Here is a 22,357-nt window from a genome sequence, read left to right as displayed (position 1 = left end):
TTTGGGGGCGTTTTTTACCATGTCAATATATGTTTCCCCTGATGTATTTCATACCCTCCCCTCTGTTACATAAATATTAAATACCAGGATGCGGGTGCTTCAGGATATTTTTAGACTGTTATGCCCTGTAGCATTTTGTAGCGTGTCATAATTGGGCTACCCGGCTATTTGGTGAGATAATGTCTCTTAAAATGATACTGTTTCTGACTATGCAACAGTTTTTCTCCTTTTATGTCCCAAGCCTTAATGGAATTACATGAAGTGCCCTGCGGTTCCTTTCAATCTCCAGGAGGAGTGTTTTGCATACAGAATTGAGCCCAGGTATCCTCTTTGGTATCTGGGGCCTGGTATGTTTTTCCTTTTTTTCAAGGAAAGTGCAAGAGGACTTATATAATTTCAGAATTTGAGGGTTTCTGTTCCACTTTGGCTACTCTGTGGTCCTTCCCCTAGGCTGACGAGGAGGATTCAATAGTTTCTGAGTTGAAATCTCAGACCTGGACAGTATTATTCCTTTATCTGAGGTTGAAGTTGTACACTTTAGATTAAGCATGAACACCTTTGTGATGTTAAAGGAGGTCTTAGCTACCTTGATGCTACTCCGACACGTTTTGTTGTTGTTAATCTTAAGGAATCTCTTACATTTTATAATTCTGGGATTCCTCTGTGGAGTGTTTTCCTGTCCCTGACCATGCTAAGAGGCATAGGAGTAGTCAAGGTTTCCTTGTCCTACTTTTTCGGTCTTGAAGAGATGTCTCCATTAAAGTGTCAGGGCCTAAGTAGGTCACAGTGCCTAAGTAGTAGGAACCATTTCTCCTCTGGTTCAGAGAACTGTGATACCTAGAGAGGATCACTGCTCTTTCAGGTTCAATTGACTTACAAAGAAGTTTGGGTTGTCATTGTGTCACGTGCGACATCTTAAAGGGGTGACACCTTGTCTGATTTCAATTGGTAGGGACTCCCTTTGAGGAGATCAAAAACAGAATAATGTTCTTAAACTAGTCCTTTTATTTCTGATGCTACCATGCAAGTCTTTCAGCCGAGAGTCAAGATCTGGCTTCACTGGGCTTGCCCGCTGGGCGTTGTGGCCGTATTTTGGTCAGGGAATTTTTACTTGAGTCCAAGGTATATTTTCTGATTTTTGGGTGGAAAGGGGTCCTTTCTACCTCAAGACAATATGAATAGTCTTAGAGAAGTTTGACCACATTCTGTGAGGGGGCTGTACTGTATCTCACAGTTTGTCTCTAAGAAGAGGATACGAGAGGTCCTTGATAGGCTATGAACTTAGTATCTCAGGTTTCCTATAAAGTTTTCATTCCTTCCTTTCAGAGGCAGGTTCCTCCTCTCTTTTTTATCTGCAGACCAGATAACAGTGAAGCATTTTTTGATGTGCGTTTGGAACCTCCTTTCCCTAGGATGGTTCTAGTTGGTTCAAGAGGGTCAGCTCATGGTGACCATAGACCTGGAGGACATGTATATTCCAGTTCCTGAGTTTTTGCCTTTCTTACAATCTCCTTAAGTTTGTGGCTCTTTCCTTTGGCCTTGTCATAGCTCTCAGTGGGGGCTATGTTGCCAGTGTTCTGGTTTCAGAGAATTCCTGTGGTGCCTTTCCTGGACGTCATAAGGTCAGGCACCATCTTTTTAGTTAGAAGATTCTCTTACAGAGATCTTGTTACTTTCTTCATTCCACAAAGAATCTGAAAATGAGTTTCCCTGTTCCAGCTTCAGGGATAGTTCTTAGGGACCATATTCATTTCTCTATCTGTGAAACTGTTTTTTTGACAGAGGATTTTTTCCTCTTGTTTTTCTTTGGATTTCTACTGTTTGGCCCTTTAGGGGCTCGATGTATGGAGGTCTTTGGTCTAATGGTTGCTTCGTTGGACATCATTCCTTGGCTTGATTCCATCTGAGTGTCTACTGTTATGCATGTTCAGATAGTGGACCAGGGGATCCTGTGGATCTGCCTTGGAGGATCTGTCTCGGGACACATGCTGCGGAGACTTTTCTGAGTAATAGTGACCACGGTCGCTAGTCTGTTGTATATGGACTTGGGAAGAGTCTGCTCTTCCCATATCTGCTTTGGAGTGGAAAGCGATATTGATTGCTCTGATGGCTTGGTCTCGGTTGTCTTCACTGTTTTTTTCTGGTTCTGATTGTACATTAACCATCTAGAAGGAGCCTGGAGTTCCTTTGCCATGTTTGGCGTAGATGTTCGATGGACGGACGCTCACATGTTTTTCCGATATTCTCATTTCAGGAGTGAATACCGGGAGCGGTCTTTTGAGCAGTCAAATTTTTCTCCCCGGGGAGTTTTCTCCCGGAGGTGTTCTCCAGGTTAACCCTCAATGGGGGGTGCTGGAGTTGGAGATGGCTGTACGCCAAGTTTTCAAGTTATGTTAAAGGGCTATAGATCAGCATGCTGCTCTGTTAAATCACCTGGTGTTTCCTTGGGTTTTCATTCTGACATTTTCTCAGTTTGCTCCTTTTCCACAAATCATTGCTCGTATAAAACAGGAGAGGCATTGGTAATTCACATTTTCCCTGCGTGCTTCGCAGGACCTGGTATGCAGATCTAGAGGAGATGTCATCTCTCTCTTCTTGGTGTCTGTCTTTGAGTAAGGACCTCCTGATCAGGGTTCCTTCTCTCATCAAAATTTTGTTTCTATGAAGCTGCCTGTTTGGAGATTGACTGCTTAGTTCACTCTAAGCGTGGGTTTCAGATTCGGTCATTGAGACCTTGATTCAGGCTGGTAAGCCAGTGTCTTGAGAGATTTTCCATATAGTATGGCATAAATATCTGTATTGGGATGAATCCAAGGGCTGCTCTTGGAGTAGAGTTAGGATTCCTTGAGTTTTGTTTTTTCTCTAGCAGGGTCTGGAGTAAGGTTTGTCAGCTAGTACCCTAAGTCTTAAGATTTATGCCTTGTCTATTTTGTTGCATAAGTGTCTGGAGGATGTGCCAGACGTGTAATCCTTTTGTCAGGCCTTCGTCAAAATCAGGCCTGTGTTTAAATCTGTTACTCCTCCCTGGAGTCTTAACCTTGTTCTTAAAGTCCTTCAGCAGGCTCCATTTGAGCCTATGCATTCCTTAGATATTAAGATGTTATCTTGGAAGATTTTGTTTCTTGTTGCCATTTCTTCTGCTCGAGTTTCTAAGCTCTTGGCGTTAAAGTTTAATTCCCCTTACCTTATCTTTCATTATGATAAGGTGGTTCTACGTACTAAGTTAGGTTTCCTTCCTAAGGTTGTTTCGGATAGGAATATGAATCAGGAAATCGTTGTTCCTTCCTTGTGTCCTAATCCTTCTTCTCATAAGGAGCGTTTGCTGCACAACCAAGATGTGGTGCGTGCATTAAAATTCTACTTACAGGCAACTACGGATTTTCACCAGTCTTCTGCTTTGTTTGTCTGTTTCTCTGGAAAACGCAAGGGTCAGAAAGCTACGGCTACTTCTCTTTCACTCTGGTTAAAGAGTATAATTCTTTTGGCCTATTAGACTACTGGTCAGCAACCTTCTAAGAAAATCACAGCTCATTCCACAAGGGCTGCCTCTTCTTCCTGAGCTTTTAAGAATGAAGCTTCTGTGGAGCAAATTTGCAAGGCTGCGACTTGGTTATCTTTGCATACTTTTTCCAAATTCTATAAGGTTGATACTTTTGCCTAGGCCGAGGTTTCCTTTGGGAGAAAGGTTCTTCAAGCAGTGGTGCCTTCTGTTTAGGTTACCTGTCTTGTCCCTCCCTAATCATCTTTTTCTTCTAGTTTGGGTATTGATTCCTAACAGTAATTGATGATGATCCGTGGACTCACCGTGTCATTAGAAAGAAAACAAAATTTATGCTTACCTGATAAATTTATTTCTTGACACTGTGAGTCCACAGCCCGTCCTGTTTTTCAGACAGTTTTTGTTATATAAACCTCAGGCACCTCTGCACCTTGTTTTGCTTCCTTTCTCTCCTTTCCCTTTGGTCGAATGACTGGGGGATTGTGGGTAGGGAAGTGATACTTAAGAGTTTTGCTGTGGTGCTCTTTGCCTCCTCATGCTGGCCAGGAGTGATATTCCCAACAGTAATTGATGATGATCCGTGGACTCACCTTGTCAAGAAAGAAAGAAATTTATCAAGTAAGCATAAATTTTGTTTTTTCAGAGCAGCCTGTATGTGTCAGAGGACTGTTTGCACGTGTAACTTAACCAGAGCTGCCTGTGTGTATAAATACATGTGCGTGTTTGTGTGTCTGTATGTAGGTATTAAAAAATTCATGTGACTGCATGCATGCAGAAAATATATCCAGTCATAGTAGTAAACTGAAGATCATCTACATCTTACATCTGAAAGCCCAAACTTTAGCAGTGACACGTAGTTATCAGATATAGGTATTGTATATTATTTTTCAGATATAACATGCAATTTCAACGCCAGATGCTTGGGGGTGATTTAGAAGCCACAATGCTACTGACACTTTCTGGAGTGATGTGCTCCAGGAAATTAGCAGAATGCTAGGAGTTGAGATAGGGCATGACCCTTGTATAATTTTATTTTATGCGCTCCCAAAAATGAAAGATAAAGTATGCCTTTTACTACGGATGCTGACATGTGTAAAGGGACTGATCCCCGGAACTGGAAAACAGTAATTAGTCTAACAAAATTAAATATGGAAGCAGAGGTTGATATCTTACAACTAGAAAGGAAACACTATTTGAAAATAGGCCAAATAGAATTTTACAAAATGATGTTGCAGCTATGGAAGAATAGGCAGTCTGGTTAATGAAACTTACCTTTTTATTTTACATATCCTCACCACCTTCTTTCAAATGCATGGACCCCTTTTAACAATCCCCTCCCTATTTTTTTTTTTTTGGCGGGGGGGGGTAGGGTTATTTCCACAAATTATACTGCCCATTTTGTTGCGTTTAATAGTATGTATCTTTTATAGCACCGTGTAGAACAGAGATGTTTTTCTTAATGCTTGAATCGGTAAAAGTAGTTTGCTTACTTCAATTAACATTACACATGTTACTTCTGTTTAAATTTTTTCCAAATAAGAAGAAAGAATAGTATGTAAACAAAAAAATTGTAAAAACATAAAGTGAATGTAAATTTTGATGCTCAAGTGCCCGGTTTTTAAAAATTTGATTCAAAACAGGGGCACTTTAATTCATTCAAATTTACATTTCACTCGTGTTGTGAAAAGAAAAACTTACTTTTTAAATTTGACAGCAGCTCCAGCTTCCTCCGGTCGTCACAAGCCATTTCGGATGTCAGAAATGATGGATAGTTCATCCTCCAATCACTACTTCCCCCCCGGGGGAATCAGTGTCTGATTCAACGCCGTAATTGGAGGAAGGCGGATTCCTCATTTTAGACCCAGGAAGAGGCTTTGCAACGGGTGGAGGAAGCTGGAGCTGCTGTCAAGATTAAAAGGTAATGAAAACATAATTTATGCTTACCTGATAAATTCCTTTCTTCTGTTGTGTGATCAGTCCACGGGTCATCATTACTTCTGGGATATAACTCCTCCCCAACAGGAAATGCAAGAGGATTCACCCAGCAGAGCTGCATATAGCTCCTCCCCTCTACGTCAGTCCCAGTCATTCGACCAAGAATCAACGAGAAAGGAGTAACCAAGGGTGAAGTGGTGACTGGAGTATAATTTAAAAGATATTTACCTGCCTTAAAACAGGGCGGGCCGTGGACTGATCACACAACAGAAGAAAGGAATTTATCAGGTAAGCATAAATTATGTTTTCTTCTGTTATGTGTGATCAGTCCACGGGTCATCATTACTTCTGGGATACCAATACCAAAGCAAAAGTACACGGATGACGGGAGGGATAGGCAGGCTCATTATACAGAAGGAACCACTGCCTGAAGAACCTTTCTCCCAAAAATAACCTCCGAAGAAGCAAAAGTGTCAAATTTGTAAAATTTGGAAAAAGTATGAAGCGAAGACCAAGTTGCAGCCTTGCAAATCTGTTCAACAGAGGCCTCATTCTTAAAGGCCCAAGTGGAAGCCACAGCTCTAGTGGAGTGAGCTGTAATTCTTTCAGGAGGCTGCTGTCCAGCAGTCTCATAGGCTAAACGTATTATGCTACGAAGCCAAAAAGAGAGAGAGGTAGCAGAAGCTTTTTGACCTCTCCTCTGTCCAGAGTAAACGACAAACAAGGAAGAAGTTTGGCGAAAATCTTTAGTTGCCTGCAAGTAGAACTTGAGGGCACGAACTACATCCAGATTGTGTAAAAGACGTTCCTTCTTTGAAGAAGGATTTGGACACAAGGATGGGACAACAATCTCTTGATTGATGTTCCTGTTAGTGACTACCTTAGGTAAGAACCCAGGTTTAGTACGCAGAACTACCTTGTCTGAGTGAAAAATCAGATAAGGGGAATCACAATGTAAGGCTGATAACTCAGAGACTCTTCGAGCCGAGGAAATAGCCATTAAAAACAGAACTTTCCAAGATAACATCTTTATATCAATGGAATGAAGGGGTTCAAACGGGAGACCCTGTAAAACGTTAAGAACTAAGTTTAAACTCCATGGTGGAGCAACAGCTTTAAACACAGGCTTGATCCTAGCTAAAGCCTGACAAAAGGACTGGACGTCTGGATTTTCTGACAGACGTCTGTGTAACAAGATGGACAGAGCTGAAATCTGTCCCTTTAATGAACTAGCTGATAAACCCTTTTCTAAACCTTCTTGTAGAAAAGACAATATCCTAGCGATCCTAACCTTACTCCAGGAGTAACCTTTGGATTCGCACCAGTATAGGTATTTCCGCCATATTTTATGGTAAATCCTTCTGGTAACAGGCTTCCTAGCCTGAATCAGGGTATCAATAACCGACTCAGAAAAACCACGTTTTGATAAAATCAAGCGTTCAATTTCCAAGCAGTCAGCTTCAGAGAAGTTAGATTTTGATGTTTGAATGGACCCTGTATCAGAAGGTCCTGTCTTAGAGGTAGAGACCAAGGCGGACAGGATGACATGTCCACTAGATCTGCATACCAAGTCCTGCGTGGCCAAGCAGGTGCTATTAGAATTACTGATGCTCTCTCCTGTTTGATTTTGGCGATCAATCGAGGAAGCAGCGGGAAGGGTGGAAACACATAAGCCATCCTGAAGTTCCAAGGTGCTGTCAAAGCATCTATCAGAACTGCTCCCGGATCCCTGGATCTGGACCCGTAGCGAGGAAGTTTGGCGTTCTGGCGAGACGCCATGAGATCTATCTCTGGTTTGCCCCAACGTCGAAGTATTTGGGCAAAGACCTCCGGATGAAGTTCCCACTCCCCCGGATGAAGAGTCTGGCGACTCAAGAAATCCGCCTCCCAGTTCTCCACTCCCGGGATGTGGATTGCTGACAGGTGGCAAGAGTGAGACTCTGCCCAGCGAATTATCTTTGATACTTCCATCATTGCTAGGGAGCTTCTTGTCCCTCCCTGATGGTTGATGTAAGCTACAGTCGTGATGTTGTCCGACTGAAACCTGATGAACCCCCGAGTTATTAACTGGGGCCAAGCCAGAAGGGCATTGAGAACTGCTCTCAATTCCAGAATGTTTATTGGAAGGAGACTCTCCTCCTGATTCCATAGTCCCTGAGCCTTCAGAGAATTCCAGACAGCGCCCCAACCTAGTAGGCTGGCGTCTGTTGTTACAATTGTCCAGTCTGGCCTGCTGAATGGCATCCCCCTGGACAGGTGTGGCCGATGAAGCCACCATAGAAGAGAATTTCTGGTCTCTTGATTCAGATTCAGAGTAGGGGACAAATCTGAGTAATCCCCATTCCACTGACTTAGCATGCATAATTGCAGCGGTCTGAGGTGTAGGCGTGCAAAAGGTACTATGTCCATTGCCGCTACCATTAAGCCGATCACCTCCATGCATTGAGCTACTGACGGGTGTTGAATGGAATGAAGGACGCGGCATGCATTTTGAAGTTTTGTTAACCTGTCTTCTGTCAGGTAAATCTTCATTTCTACAGAATCTATAAGAGTCCCCAAGAATGGAACTCTTGTGAGAGGAAAGAGAGAACTCTTCTTTTCGTTCACTTTCCATCCATGCGACCTTAGAAATGCCAGAACTAACTCTGTATGAGACTTGGCAGTTTGAAAGCTTGAAGCTTGTATTAGAATGTCGTCTAGGTACGGAGCTACCGAAATCCCTCGCGGTCTTAGTACCGCTAGAAGGGCACCCAGAACCTTTGTGAAGATTCTTGGAGCCGTAGCCAATCCGAATGGAAGAGCTACAAACTGGTAGTGCCTGTCTAAGAAGGCAAACCTTAGATACCGGTGATGATCTTTGTGGATCGGTATGTGAAGGTAAGCATCCTTTAAATCCACTGTGGTCATGTACTGACCCTCTTGGATCATGGGTAAGATTGTCCGAATAGTTTCCATTTTGAACGATGGAACTCTTAGGAATTTGTTTAGAGTCTTTAAATCTAAGATTGGCCTGAAAGTTCCCTCTTTTTTGGGAACCACAAACAGGTTTGAGTAGAACCCTTGTCCTTGTTCCGACCACGGAACCGGATGGATCACTCCCATTGTTAACAGATCTTGTACGCAGCGTAGAAACGCTTCTTTCTTTATCTGGTTTGTTGACAACCTTGACAGATGAAATCTCCCTCTTGGGGGAGATAATTTGAAGTCTAGAAGGTATCCCTGAGATATGATCTCTAGTGCCCAGGGATCCTGAACATCTCTTGCCCAGGCCTGGGCGAAGAGAGAGAGTCTGCCCCCTACTAGATCCGGTCCCGGATCGGGGGCTCTCGGTTCATGCTGTCTTTGGGGCAGCAGCAGGTTTCCTGGCCTGCTTGCTTTTGTTCCAGGACTGGTTAGGCTTCCAGCCTTGCCTGTAACGAGCAACAGCTCCTTCCTGTTTTGGTGCAGTGGAGGTTGATGCTGCTCCTGTTTTGAAATTCCGAAAGGGACGAAAATTAGACTGTCTAGCCTTAGCTTTGGCCTTGTCTTGAGGTAGGGCGTGGCCCTTACCTCCCGTAATGTCAGCGATAATTTCTTTCAAACCGGGCCCGAATAAAGACTGCCCCTTGAAAGGTATATTAAGTAATTTGGACTTAGAAGTAACATCAGCTGACCAGGATTTTAGCCACAGTGCCCTGCGTGCCTGTATGGCGAATCCTGAGTTCTTAGCCGTAAGTTTGGTTAAATGTACTACGGCCTCCGAAATGAAAGAATTAGCTAGTTTAAGGACTCTAAGCCTGTCCGTAATGTCGTCTAGCGTAGAGGAACTAAGGTTCTCTTCAAGCGACTCAATCCAAAATGCTGCCGCAGCCGTAATCGGCGCGATACATGCAAGGGGTTGTAATATAAAACCTTGTTGAACAAACATTTTCTTAAGGTAACCCTCTAATTTTTTATCCATTGGATCTGAGAAAGCACAGCTATCCTCCACCGGGATAGTGGTACGCTTAGCTAAAGTAGAAACTGCTCCCTCCACCTTGGGGACCGTTTGCCATAAGTCCCGAGTGGTGGCGTCTATTGGAAACATCTTTCTAAATATTGGAGGGGGTGAGAACGGCACACCGGGTCTATCCCACTCCTTAGTAACAATTTCAGTTAGTCTCTTAGGTATAGGAAAAACGTCAGTACTCGCCGGTACCGCAAAGTATTTATCCAACCTACACAGTTTCTCTGGTATTGCAACAGTGTTACAATCGTTGAGAGCTGCTAAGACCTCCCCTAGTAGTACACGGAGGTTCTCCAATTTAAATTTAAAATTTGAAATATCTGAGTCCAATCTGTTTGGATCAGAACCGTCACCCACAGAATGAAGCTCTCCGTCCTCATGCTCTGCGAGCTGTGACGCAGTATCAGACATGGCCCTAGCATTGTCAGCGCACTCTGTTCTCACCCCAGAGTGATCACGCTTGCCTCTTAGTTCAGGTAATTTAGACAAAACTTCAGTCATAACAGTAGCCATATCTTGTAATGTTATCTGTAATGGCCGCCCAGATGTACTAGGCGCCAAAATATCACGCACCTCCCGGGCGGGAGATGCAGGTACTGTCGCGTGAGGCGAGTTAGTCGGCATAACTCTCCCCTCGCTGTTTGGTGAAATTTGTTCACATTGTACAGATTGACTTTTATTTAAAGTAGCATCAATACAGTTAGTACATAAATTTCTATTGGGCTCCACCTTGGCATTGGAACAAATGACACAGATATCTTCCTCTGAGTCAGACATGTTTAACACACTAGCAAAAAAACTTACAACTTGGTTATAATCTTTTTTAGCAAAAAAACGCACTGTGCCTCAAAGAGGTACTAACGATTAAATGACAGTTGAAATAATGAACTGAAAAACAGTTATTGCATCAAACTTTAAAACAACACAACTTTTACAAAGGTTTGTTCCCATTAGTAAAAAACAACACTAATTAAATTTGTACATAAGAAAACAAAACAACGTTTTTTATACACAGTCACTATAAGAATTCTCACAGCTCTGCTGAGAGAATTTACCTCCCTTCAAAGAAGTTTGAAGACCCCTGAGATCTGTCAGAGATGAACCGGATCATGCAGGAAATATAAAAGTAGCTGACTGGATTTTTTTGATGCGTAGCAAAGAGCGCCAAAAACGGCCCCTCCCTCTCCCACACAGCAGTGAAGAGAAACGAAACTGTCACAATTAAAGCAAAAAACTGCCAAGTGGAAAATAATGCCCAAATATTTATTCACACAGTACCTCAGCAATGTAAACGATTCTACATTCCAGCAAAAACGTTTAACATGAGAATAGTTATTAAAAGGATTAGTGACCTTTAACACAGTAGTTCCGGTGAAATACCATCCCCAGAATACTGAAGTGTATACATACATGTCATTTTAACGGTATGGCAGGCTTTTCTCATCAATTCCATTCAGAAAATAAAAACTGCCACATACCTCAATGCAGATTCATCTGCCCGCTGTCCCCTGATCTGAAGCCTTTACCTCCCTCAGATGGTCGAGAACAGCAATATGATCTTAACGACTCCGGTTAAAATCATAGTAAAAAATCTCTGTCAGATTCTTCCTCAAACTCTGCCAGAGAAGTAATAACACGCTCCGGTGCTATTTTAAAATAACAAACTTTTGATTGAAGTCATAAAAACTAAGTATAATCACCATAGTCCTCTCACACATCCTATCTAGTCGTTGGGTGCAAGAGAATGACTGGGACTGACGTAGAGGGGAGGAGCTATATGCAGCTCTGCTGGGTGAATCCTCTTGCATTTCCTGTTGGGGAGGAGTTATATCCCAGAAGTAATGATGACCCGTGGACTGATCACACATAACAGAAGAAATGTAAATTTTGATGAATTAAAGTGCCCCTGTTTTTAATCGAATTTTTAAAAACCGGGCACTTTAGCATCAAAATTTACATTCACTTTAAACAAGTTCAGAATGGAACTGCTTTGTCATTGGTACAAAATTGGCTTTCAGTTATGCTTTCTGACGTGGCATCTATTTTATGGACGCTCATAAATAATGAGTGCTGATTTACTGAGTGCTTATTTATTTATTATTGTGTTTTTTATTGTAAATAAAGCTTGTTGACATAAAAAAAAATGGAATTTTAAACAACTTTACCGTTTACTTTGATGATCAAATTCACTGGTATCCCTTGTTGAAGAGCATACTTAAAGGGACACTGAACCCAAAAATTTTCTTTCGTGATTCAGAAAGCATGCAACTTTCTAATTTACTCCTATTATCAAATTTTCTTCATTCTCTTGGAATCTTTATTTGAAACGGAAGAATGTAAGTTTAGATGACGGCCCATTTTTGGTGAACAAATTCATCCACCAATAAACAAGTGCTGTCCATTGTCCTGAACAAAAAAAAAGCCTAGATGCCTTATTTTTCAAATAAAGATAGCAAGAGATTGAAGAAAAATTGATAATAGGAGTAAATTAGTAAGTTGCTTAAAATTGCATTATCTATCTGAATCACAGAAGAAAAATTTTGTGTTCAGTGTCACTTTAAGTAGGGTCAGAAATAGCAATCCACTACTGGGAGCTAGCTTCTAATTGATGGCTACACATACATGCATCCTGTCATTTGCTCACCATATGTGTTAAGCAAGCTCCCAGTAGTGCCAAAGGATACCAAGATAAAGCAAATTTGATCATATAAGTAAATTGGAAAGTAGTTTAATTTTGACTTTACTGTTCTTTTAACTTATTTTCTTTTATACAATCAACAAGATATGTTATCTACTCAACTTTATAACTGTGCTATACATCAGAAGAGAATAAAAATGATTTAACCCGGGGGGCGTGTCCTTGCAGTCGCCATGAACAGTCGCAAAAAAGAGAAGCTCCTCACAAACTTGAGAAATCTAGTTATTTACTGTGGCATATATCTACCTTTCCTTGTCAAAACAACATGTTATGGAAGTAGAAACTCAGCAGAATCGTTTGATACTAAATAATGCCATAATTTCTACTACTAATAATAATAACATAATTACTCTCAAGAGGAGCGTAGCAAGCATGGTGGACTAAACTGAAGAAGCAGCTACAATACCCCCCCCCCGGTTTCACGGGAACAGCAGGTCTAAACTAATCTGAGTCTGGGCACACACTGGGGGCTATTCAGAAATAGATTTACACAACAGCTATCATTTGTGGAGATAATAGGAAGATATCCTGGTACACATCATGGAGGCGCTAGCAGCTGTGGATGTTTGGTAGCGCACTATACATAATGCGATCACGCGAAGCTATGAACAGCTAAAGAAGGATCTTTGCTCTCTACTTCTGGTCATCTCGGACCAGTATTCCGCTCCTGCCCCAGAGTCCTCGGAGGGCTGCCTCGGATCAGATAAGAACTTTACTTACCCGGAGCTACCGGCAAAGTCCAGCTGCCCTCCCGCTCATTCCTACAAGGCCCGAGGGGTTGCTGCATCACAGAGCCCTACTTTGGTCCTGCGGCCATTGCGACTAAAGGAGCCGACCCATCTCATAAGAGGGCATTGTCCACTTTTCCCAAAAAGAAAACCGGTGCATACCGGAACTGTGGGGGCCAAAACGATCTGTCAACTAACGTATTAGATCGCAGCAAGTTTGATCTATCAGCCCAGAGGAAATCTTTCTCCATTTTGCAGCGTGAGGACATTGATATCCCGAGAGAGCCTGATCATGCAGGTAATCTTTCACAGCAAGCCAGCTGCAGTGCCGCGACAAGTTTTTCCTTCCAGATGAACACTGTCCTCGCTTACATAAGAATGGGTATCGGATAAAGCTAATAATGGACATAATGCTCAAGTCTGGCTTGGGACAAGATGGACGCTAGTAACTATTCCTAGCTTATGCCAAGTTAAGAGCTCTGTGGCACTTCAACTATTGTCCCTTTGATACGATATAGAAACACACTGCTCTATATATCCCTCAAAAGTTTCTGTATACAGGTTTAATGTATAGCATTTGATTAGTAATAGTGTGGTTTTATGCTCATCTTGTTTATGTTGATGTCTTTTGATTATTTATTTGTTTTTCCTACTATTCTATATCAAAGCTTAGGTATACGGGTATGCACATACTAACTTTGCTTGGATCATATACTATGCCTAAGAGACTGTCCATGGTGGGCTCACGAGGTTCAGCATTACTGTTCTTTACTTGAAATAACTTGGCATCTCCCCGCACTGCCAGCGGCCGAGGTAGTGTGGCATGCTAAGAAATCTTTTATATTTTCAAAACAGTTGTATATTAGTCTCAATTTAATGTTAATCTGGTACCTCTGTGGTTTTCAGTTCAGAGCACTAGTTATATAGCTAGCAGCTATTATTATAGATCCAGCATAATGTACTTATACTACACCAGTTCTGAATGGCCCCTATACACTTATAAACTTGCAAACCTAATGTATGCCTACTATTAGGAGGATATAGTGCCCAGATATTATTATTATTATAATACTATATTATTGTATTATATTGTATTATATACTATATTATATTATAGATTCATTAACACTTTGCTATTTATATTTTCCATACGCTGTCTAGCCTGCTGTACTTTTATATATACATCTTCTCAGGTCCAAGAGTGACCGTGTTGAATGTTAGAGTACCTCCCTGAGTCTTTTAGTTTACATAGGTCCAAGAGTGGCCTGTTTCAACAATGGAGGTGCTATCATACCTTATATAAATTAAAAAAGAGGTTTTTTTCACTCAGTTGGGTAACAATCTATTGTACTTGGGATGACATGACCTTTTATGTTTTGCCAGCTTTGCAATGTCCTTGTTTTATTTCAGGTCTTAGTGGCATAGCCAATTTAACCTGAGATATGTTTACTATTATATCCACTGTACCTTTTACCTTTTATTGTTGTAACTGTCTTGCACAACCTCAATAAAAATCATTTAAAAAAAAAAAAAAAAATGATTTAACCCCTATATGCCGGGTTGCAAGTGCTTAGATCGGAATGAAGTTCCAATGTAAACACTTGCTGTAAAAATGAAATCACACAATCGTCGATTCGATCACGTGATTTCAAGGCTGGGATCGTATCATGGAGGACTGCCTACGCCGCTAGGCACGCCCACCCAGTCCGATTATTACTTGTGTCAAAGTGGGAGGGGCTGCAGAACGCCATATAAGGTAGGACGTTCCATGCTGTCCTAACAGCGTTAAAGCCCAGTGCTTTTAAGACGGCATGGAACTTCCTAACAGCGTGAAGGGGTTAATCTATTATTTTTGCAATTAATACACACATAAATACAAACAAAATAGCATACCTGTCTAAAACAATGAAGAGGAGCAGCTACTGAACCAGTTTCCTTCAAGTAATCATCCCAGTTAAAGTCTTCTAAAATTAAAAATCAAACGATTATTTGGCATAGGACAAAAAAAAAAAAGGATGTACTTAAAATAAAAATCACATTCACTGCATTTATAAGAGTAGAAATTTTAGCACTAAAGAAAATTTATGAGAAACTCTGTCTTTCCACTTTATACTTAAAGGGGTACTCAAGTCAATTTTTTTTCATTCCACCGGGCATATCAGCTATCCCAGTCTGGAACCTTAACTCTATCAATACTTTTATAACCTCTTCCCCTCTTTCTTTATTCTCTGCCTATCTTGACAAATGATTTATTTTCCTGTTGGCCAGTCAATCAGTAGCAAAACCACCTGCTGTAATTTAGGATAGCAGAGCAAGATCCCTCTGTGCACCCGCCGACTATATGTAAATGTGGTGAGTACAGCTCTGCACGGTAAACAGTAGTAGCTGCACTGCTGCAGTTACATATAACTGCACAGAGTAAACACAAGAGGTGTGGTGTGAGAGCTACCTATACAACGTTAGCTAATTCCCCTATTGGATCACAATAAATATCCAAAAAATTTGATCAAGAGAGTGTACATAAAAAGGGAGGGAGGAAAAAGCGCTCCTAAAAAAAAGAGCAAACTGTAATAAAACAAGCTTATCAAAAGAATATAAATCCAAAATAATGAAAAATATATAGTAAACAGGTCCAAGATTAAAATAATGATTAAACCCAATGGAATATTTAATAACAAATGTTAATACAATATAAAATATATATATATATATACATAAAGGTGGATACCGGCATCTAAAATGAAAAATACAATGTAAAATTAGACAAATAATAAACAGAGGAGATCCTAAAAAGACAAGTATTGCACAAGTACTGATTGGATAACAATAAATCACAGTGATTACTGGTAAGAGCAAAGTGTAAAAGGAATATGTCAACTTAGTACTAAGAGAGCGTAAGTTCAAATATATTTGGAGAGGATGATCCCTTTATATAATAACGAAGATTAGTGTGCAGGTATTTATGCTGCTGTTGTGAGTTACCGTTTCTAGACAAATAATGCAAGAAATCTTCAGCTGTGCACAGGCTCCGACGTGAAGAGATTCAGCGACTCACTGTTTGTTGCTGGAACAAACCCCGTTTGCGAACTCCTTGTATTTTCTCTTTCGACTTCTGGTCATATGACGAGTATTCGTCCATTCAGGATAGTTCTTTTACTTTGTATCCTTCGTGAGAGTTGGGTGCTTGAATACTACTGATGATGCTATGTATTCAAAGAGTAAAATGTTTGTAATGAGCAACCCAGCAAGCCAGATGTCAGATTCTAGTTGGCATTAGGCTCACTGTAGTGTTGAATAGAAGGAATGACTTATAGTCAAAAGGTGGGGATATAAGAGCGCCACAACAGGGATTACTCATATAGTTTTACTTGTGATGGAACAAAGCAAAAACAGGAAATTTATGCTTACCTGATAAATTGATTTCTTCTACGATACGACGAGTCCACGGATTTCCTCCTTACTTGTGGGATATTATCCTCCTGCTAACAGGAAGTGCCAAAGAGCACCACAGCAGAGCTGTATATATATATAGCTCCTCCCTTCCCTCCACCCCCAATCATTCGACTGAAGGTTTAGGAAGAGAAAGGAAAAGCTAAAAGGTGCAGAGGTGACTGAAGTTCTAAAAATAAAATATAATCTGTCTTAAAAGGACAGGGAGGGCCGTGGACTCGTCATATCGTAGAAGAAATTACTATATCAGGTAAGCATAAATTTCCTTTTCTTCTACAAGATACAACAAGTCCATGGATTTCATCCTTACTTGTGGAATACAGTACCAAAGCTACAGGACACGGATGAAAGGGAGGGACAAGACAGAGACCTAAACGGAAGGCGCCACTGCTTGAAGAACTTTCCTCCCAAAAAAAGCCTCAGAAGAAGCAAAAGTATCAAATTTGGAAAATTTGGAAAAAATATGAAGGGACGACCAAGTCGCAGCCTTACAAATCTGTTCAACAGAAGCATCGTTTTTAAAGGCCCATGTGGAAGCCACAGCCCTAGTAGAATGAGCCGTAATTCTTTCAGGAGGCTGCTATCCAGCAGTCTCATAGGCCAGGCGGATGATACTCCTCAGCCAACAAGAAAGAGAGGTAGCCGTAGCTTTCTGACCCCTACGCTTTCCAGAATAAACAATGAATAATGGAGATGATTGACAGAAATCCTTAGTCGCCTGTAAGTAAAACTTTTCATTAAAACCACTGATTGAAACAGACATTGAGAGACTGACCCTGGATGATACTTTTATTAAACAACAAGCAACGCTTAATATAAGTGAGACTTTTCTATGGATGGAGAAAGTGCTTCTGAAGGAATATAAAGTTTGGTGGGACAAAAGGGCCATGGAGAAATATCTGCTGATGGACTTAATCCCACGGGGACTGAGACTAAATAAATTTCCAACCTTTCAGGTTGATGACATTGAGTTTATTAATGAGTGGAATGCCATTTTAAGTGATTGTTCTAAAAAGCTAATGAATATGATTGTGAAATTTAAGACCACACAGCTTGTAACTATAAGAGAGGAAGTGACTAAGATACAGAGCCATTTACAACAATTTATAGATCACCCCAAATTTGAGGATTTAGATAAACTATTGCAAGAAACAGTGGATAGGTTCAGAACAGAACTAGATAATTTAAAACTCAAGAAATTTAATAGGGATAATACAGATCATGTAACTAATCGAGTCTATGTATGGTATAATAACTCTATCCCCAATAGCTCTAAACAGAGACGTTCTAGATCACGTCAAAGATTTAGGGGGAATGGTCTAATACAGGAAAAGAGAGTAACTTTCAGTGACACAGAACCCTCTGATGATGATACAAATGAAATAGCTAATAGAGGAGAGTCTAGTGGATTATCAGATGAAGAAATACCTGTAGTTAGACCTAAGACAAACAGTTCCACTAGGACAGATCCCGTTGTCACCAGAAATTCACAGAAATCAATTACTACAGAGAGAAATATCACTGATCAGCTTCTTAATGATAGAAGACAGGAATTTCTGAGTGACAATGAAGGAGATATTAGACCCCTAAGCCGTCCAGGTAAATCATGTATCAAAACCAATGATAAGCAGGTTTTTCAGGGGGACCCCAAAGAAAGAGAGGGGGGAGGAGAAAGAGGAAGAGACGTAAGAGGAAGAAGAGGGTACAGGAGAGCAAGAGGGGGTCGCAACAAGTACAGAATATGAAAATAATAAATATATCTGATGTATCAATTTCTACAGAAGAAGAGGAAGTATTAAGTCTAGGGCTGGGTTTTGTGCCAACGTGTAACTTTGACTTGTTTAAAACAATAGTTGATGTCAATAGGCTCGTTAGAGACTTAACCCTAAAAAAATTCTTTTGGAATAAAAATAAAGGTGAAACCACCATATGTAATGAAACTGATTTAGTGATGAATATTGGTAAGAGTGGTGTATGCGATCCTTCTGACATCACAGATTTTGCTGATACTTGTGACTATATATCATTGCATGACCTTCTTCATGAATCTTGTGTCTCTGAAACTCCCCATAGTATGAAAAGTACACATGGAGGTTTTAAACCCCGTTCAGTTTTTTATCCTACTAGAGAACGGGGACCCTTCCTAGAAGCTTTCCACCACAGAATAGAACAAGATCTCATTGATCTAAGTAAGAACCACAAACATGTTTTTCCCAATTTAAGTACATCACAGCAACAGGCCCTCACACATTTGCAGAGCAGAAAGGATATTATCATAAAAAACTCTGATAAAGGGGGAAGTATAGTCATTATGAATAAGTGTGACTATATAGCAGAAGCGAGAAGGCAGCTTTATGATGTAAATGTATACGACAAATTGAGGGGTAACCCGATGGTGACTTATCAGAATCAATTATGGGATTTGTTGGATGATGGCTTGCATATGGGTATAATCGATCAAGATACCAGAGACTTTTTATTTGTGGCCAGACCGATCATTTCAATCTTCCACCACCTCCCCAAGGTACACAAATCCTTGGAGGAGGTGCGTGGAAGACCTATCGTCTCAGGAATAGGTTCTTTATTTGAAAAATTGTCCGGCTGGGTCGAGTCTCTACTGCAGCCATTTGTACACTTGTTGCCCTCTTTTGTTAGGGATACAACACATCTCCTAAAGACATTGGAGGAAGTTCAATGGGATGCAAACTGCTCATGGCTAACAATAGATGTGGTCGGATTGTACTCTGCTATCCCACACTCTTGTGGTCTAGTTGCCATTGAAAATGTTTTGAACATGTATAGCGATTATGATGATGGATTAAAGAGCTTTCTGTTGAGAGCTATTGAGTTTTTGCTCAGTCATAATTTTTTTGAATTCAGTGGTGAATTCTTTCTGCAGAGACGTGGGACCGCTATGGGGGCTAAGTTTGCCCCAGCGTACGCCAACCTCTTTATGGGTTGGTGGGAGCGGTCCCACGTCTATGCGGAGAGAAACCCCTACAGGAAGTACATCAAAGTGTATAAAAGATACATAGATGACTTGCTGCTGATCTGGACGGGTACACAGGCCGAAGCACAGGAATTTGTGAACTTCTTGAATGACAACAGAGTAAATCTGGAATTCACTTTTGAATACCATGGTTCTCAAATTCCTTATCTTGATATTATCCTTATGGGAGATGTGTCTAGTGGTCAAATTGATACAACTCTGTATCGTAAACCAATTGCATCTAATGCATTCTTGCATGCCCGTAGCAACCATCCCTCACACACGGGTTTTGGTATTGCCAAGGGTCAGTTTATCCGTATTAAACGGAACTGCTCGAGGGATCTTGACTTTGAAAATGAGAGTATTATCCTAAAAAACCAACTAAGAGAAAGAGGGTACAAAAACAAAGTAATTAACAGAGCTTACCTTGAAGTAAGCAGGATGCTCAGAAGTGACTTGATACATGGAAATTGCCATGGACAAGTTACCAATAAGTTTGATAAGGATAAACCTACTTTTGTTACCACATTTAGCCCTCAGTTTGGGACTATCTGTGAAATAGTAAACAAACATCTTCCCATACTGTCGGCAGAAGACAGCTTGAGGAACTATACCTCAGAAGGATGTAAATTTGTTGCCAAAAGGGGTTGTACCCTAGGGAATATACTCTCACCGAGTATGTTAAAGATTGATAATACATCTACAAGTAGTTGGCTTCAAGTAAAAGGTCATTATAAGTGTCACTATAGCAAGTGCATAGCATGCAGCTATGCAAAGACTACACGCACCTTTCAGTCCAAAATGACTCAGAGAGTGTATAATATTCTTGATCTGACCAACTGTAGAACCACACATATTGTGTATCTTGTAGAATGCTCTTTATGTGACAAGCAATACGTTGGGTGCTCAACGAGAGAAGCACGAACACGTATACGTGAGCACCTAAGAAATATTGAACTATCAATTGAATGCTCAGGCTTGACACAGCATTTTATTCAGGTGCACAATCGAGATGTGAGTAGTTTAAAATGGCAGATCATTGAGTATGTAAGACCCTCTTCCAGGGGGGGTGACAGAGCACAGAGAGTTTTGTTTAGAGAAGCTTACTGGATTTTCCAGTTAAAAACTCGCAGACCAGGTGGTCTGAATATAGATCACGATGTCATTAACTTTTGGCATAGAAGATGATTTATGTATTTAATTTAAAGACATTATGTTCCTCACGTTTAGCTTAGGGTCGATTTATTGATTATAGCTAGGAGATATGTGTATATAATAATAAATAAAGCACCATAGAGTAGTTTGGTTGCGAATTATTAAGTTGTGCACAAACACTTGCATATTGATGGTACATTTTGGTGGACTTTAAAATGTTTAGGTAAAGTAATATGTAGGTAAAATTAACAGGGCTAACAGTTGAGTATATATTTGATTATTTGGGAAAGAAGGGTTGAATTATTTTGAAATAGCAGCATTTTATATAATGTTTTCCAAAACACCCCCAAAACATTCAGAGTATAATTATAAAGAACCCAACGTAACCCTAATATACCTTTATTCCAAGTATAGAATTAATATAGTTATGCTTAGAGATAAGATATACTTTTTTACGTAACCATTATGTTTTATATAAACTTATAACCTTATATTTACCTTTCCTTTTTGTAAATATGCAGTATTGTGATTAGTGTCATAAGGGTATTTGCCTCTCAATGTACTATGGTGTGGTCCCTTTAAATATAATCATGATCACAGCAGGACCGGTATTTTCAATCAGCTTAGGGCTATTTAAGCCCTGAATGGTTGAGAGTGATTATGTCTATGAGTAAGGCTGGTTGGAAGCCGAAACGCGTGAGACTATGTAACTAGTCCTGCTGTGACCCCCTTCACTTTTTTTGTTTTATATACGTTTTATACACGTTTTAAGCCTGTATTTTTCCCTGCAATAAAAGAGACTTTCTTTCAAAAAATGCCTTGAGGTTTGCCGGATCTTTTGTTTTTTCAGAAGATTAGTGTGCAGGTATTTATGCTGCTGTTGTGAGTTACCGTTTCTAGACAAATAATGCAAGAAATCTTCAGCTGTGCACAGGCTCCGACGTGAAGAGATTCAGCGACTCACTGTTTGTTGCTGGAACAAACCCCGTTTGCGAACTCCTTGTATTTTCTCTTTCGACTTCTGGTCATATGACGAGTATTCGTCCATTCAGGATAGTTCTTTTACTTTGTATCCTTCGTGAGAGTTGGGTGCTTGAATACTACTGATGATGCTATGTATTCAAAGAGTAAAATGTTTGTAATGAGCAACCCAGCAAGCCAGATGTCAGATTCTAGTTGGCATTAGGCTCACTGTAGTGTTGAATAGAAGGAATGACTTATAGTCAAAAGGTGGGGATATAAGAGCGCCACAACAGGGATTACTCATATAGTTTTACTTGTGATGGAACAAAGCAAAAACAGGAAATTTATGCTTACCTGATAAATTGATTTCTTCTACGATACGACGAGTCCACGGATTTCCTCCTTACTTGTGGGATATTATCCTCCTGCTAACAGGAAGTGGCAAAGAGCACCACAGCAGAGCTGTATATATATATATATAGCTCCTCCCTTCCCTCCACCCCCAATCATTCGACTGAAGGTTTAGGAAGAGAAAGGAAAAGCTAAAAGGTGCAGAGGTGACTGAAGTTCTAAAAATAAAATATAATCTGTCTTAAAAGGACAGGGAGGGCCGTGGACTCGTCATATCGTAGAAGAAATTACTATATCAGGTAAGCATAAATTTCCTTTTCTTCTACAAGATACAACAAGTCCATGGATTTCATCCTTACTTGTGGAATACAGTACCAAAGCTACAGGACACGGATGAAAGGGAGGGACAAGACAGAGACCTAAACGGAAGGCGCCACTGCTTGAAGAACTTTCCTCCCAAAAAAAGCCTCAGAAGAAGCAAAAGTATCAAATTTGGAAAATTTGGAAAAAATATGAAGGGACGACCAAGTCGCAGCCTTACAAATCTGTTCAACAGAAGCATCGTTTTTAAAGGCCCATGTGGAAGCCACAGCCCTAGTAGAAT

General features: G+C 40.5%; 1 protein-coding gene across 1 annotated transcript in view; it reads right to left on the bottom strand.

Moving 5' to 3' along the window:
- The window catches only part of SCML2 (Scm polycomb group protein like 2), a 787,256-nt gene that overhangs the window by 637,155 nt on the left and 127,744 nt on the right, over window positions 1-22,357 (bottom strand). Inside the window, exon 3 of the mRNA XM_053707393.1 lies at window positions 14,739-14,809. Within this exon, the coding sequence (XP_053563368.1) occupies window positions 14,739-14,809 (71 nt within the window). The remainder of the gene's footprint in view (window positions 1-14,738; window positions 14,810-22,357) is intronic.

This window comes from Bombina bombina, chromosome 3 (genome assembly GCF_027579735.1).
Source record: "Bombina bombina isolate aBomBom1 chromosome 3, aBomBom1.pri, whole genome shotgun sequence".
Lineage (NCBI taxonomy): Eukaryota > Metazoa > Chordata > Amphibia > Anura > Bombinatoridae > Bombina > Bombina bombina.
This window is presented reverse-complemented; position numbering and strand designations above follow the sequence as displayed.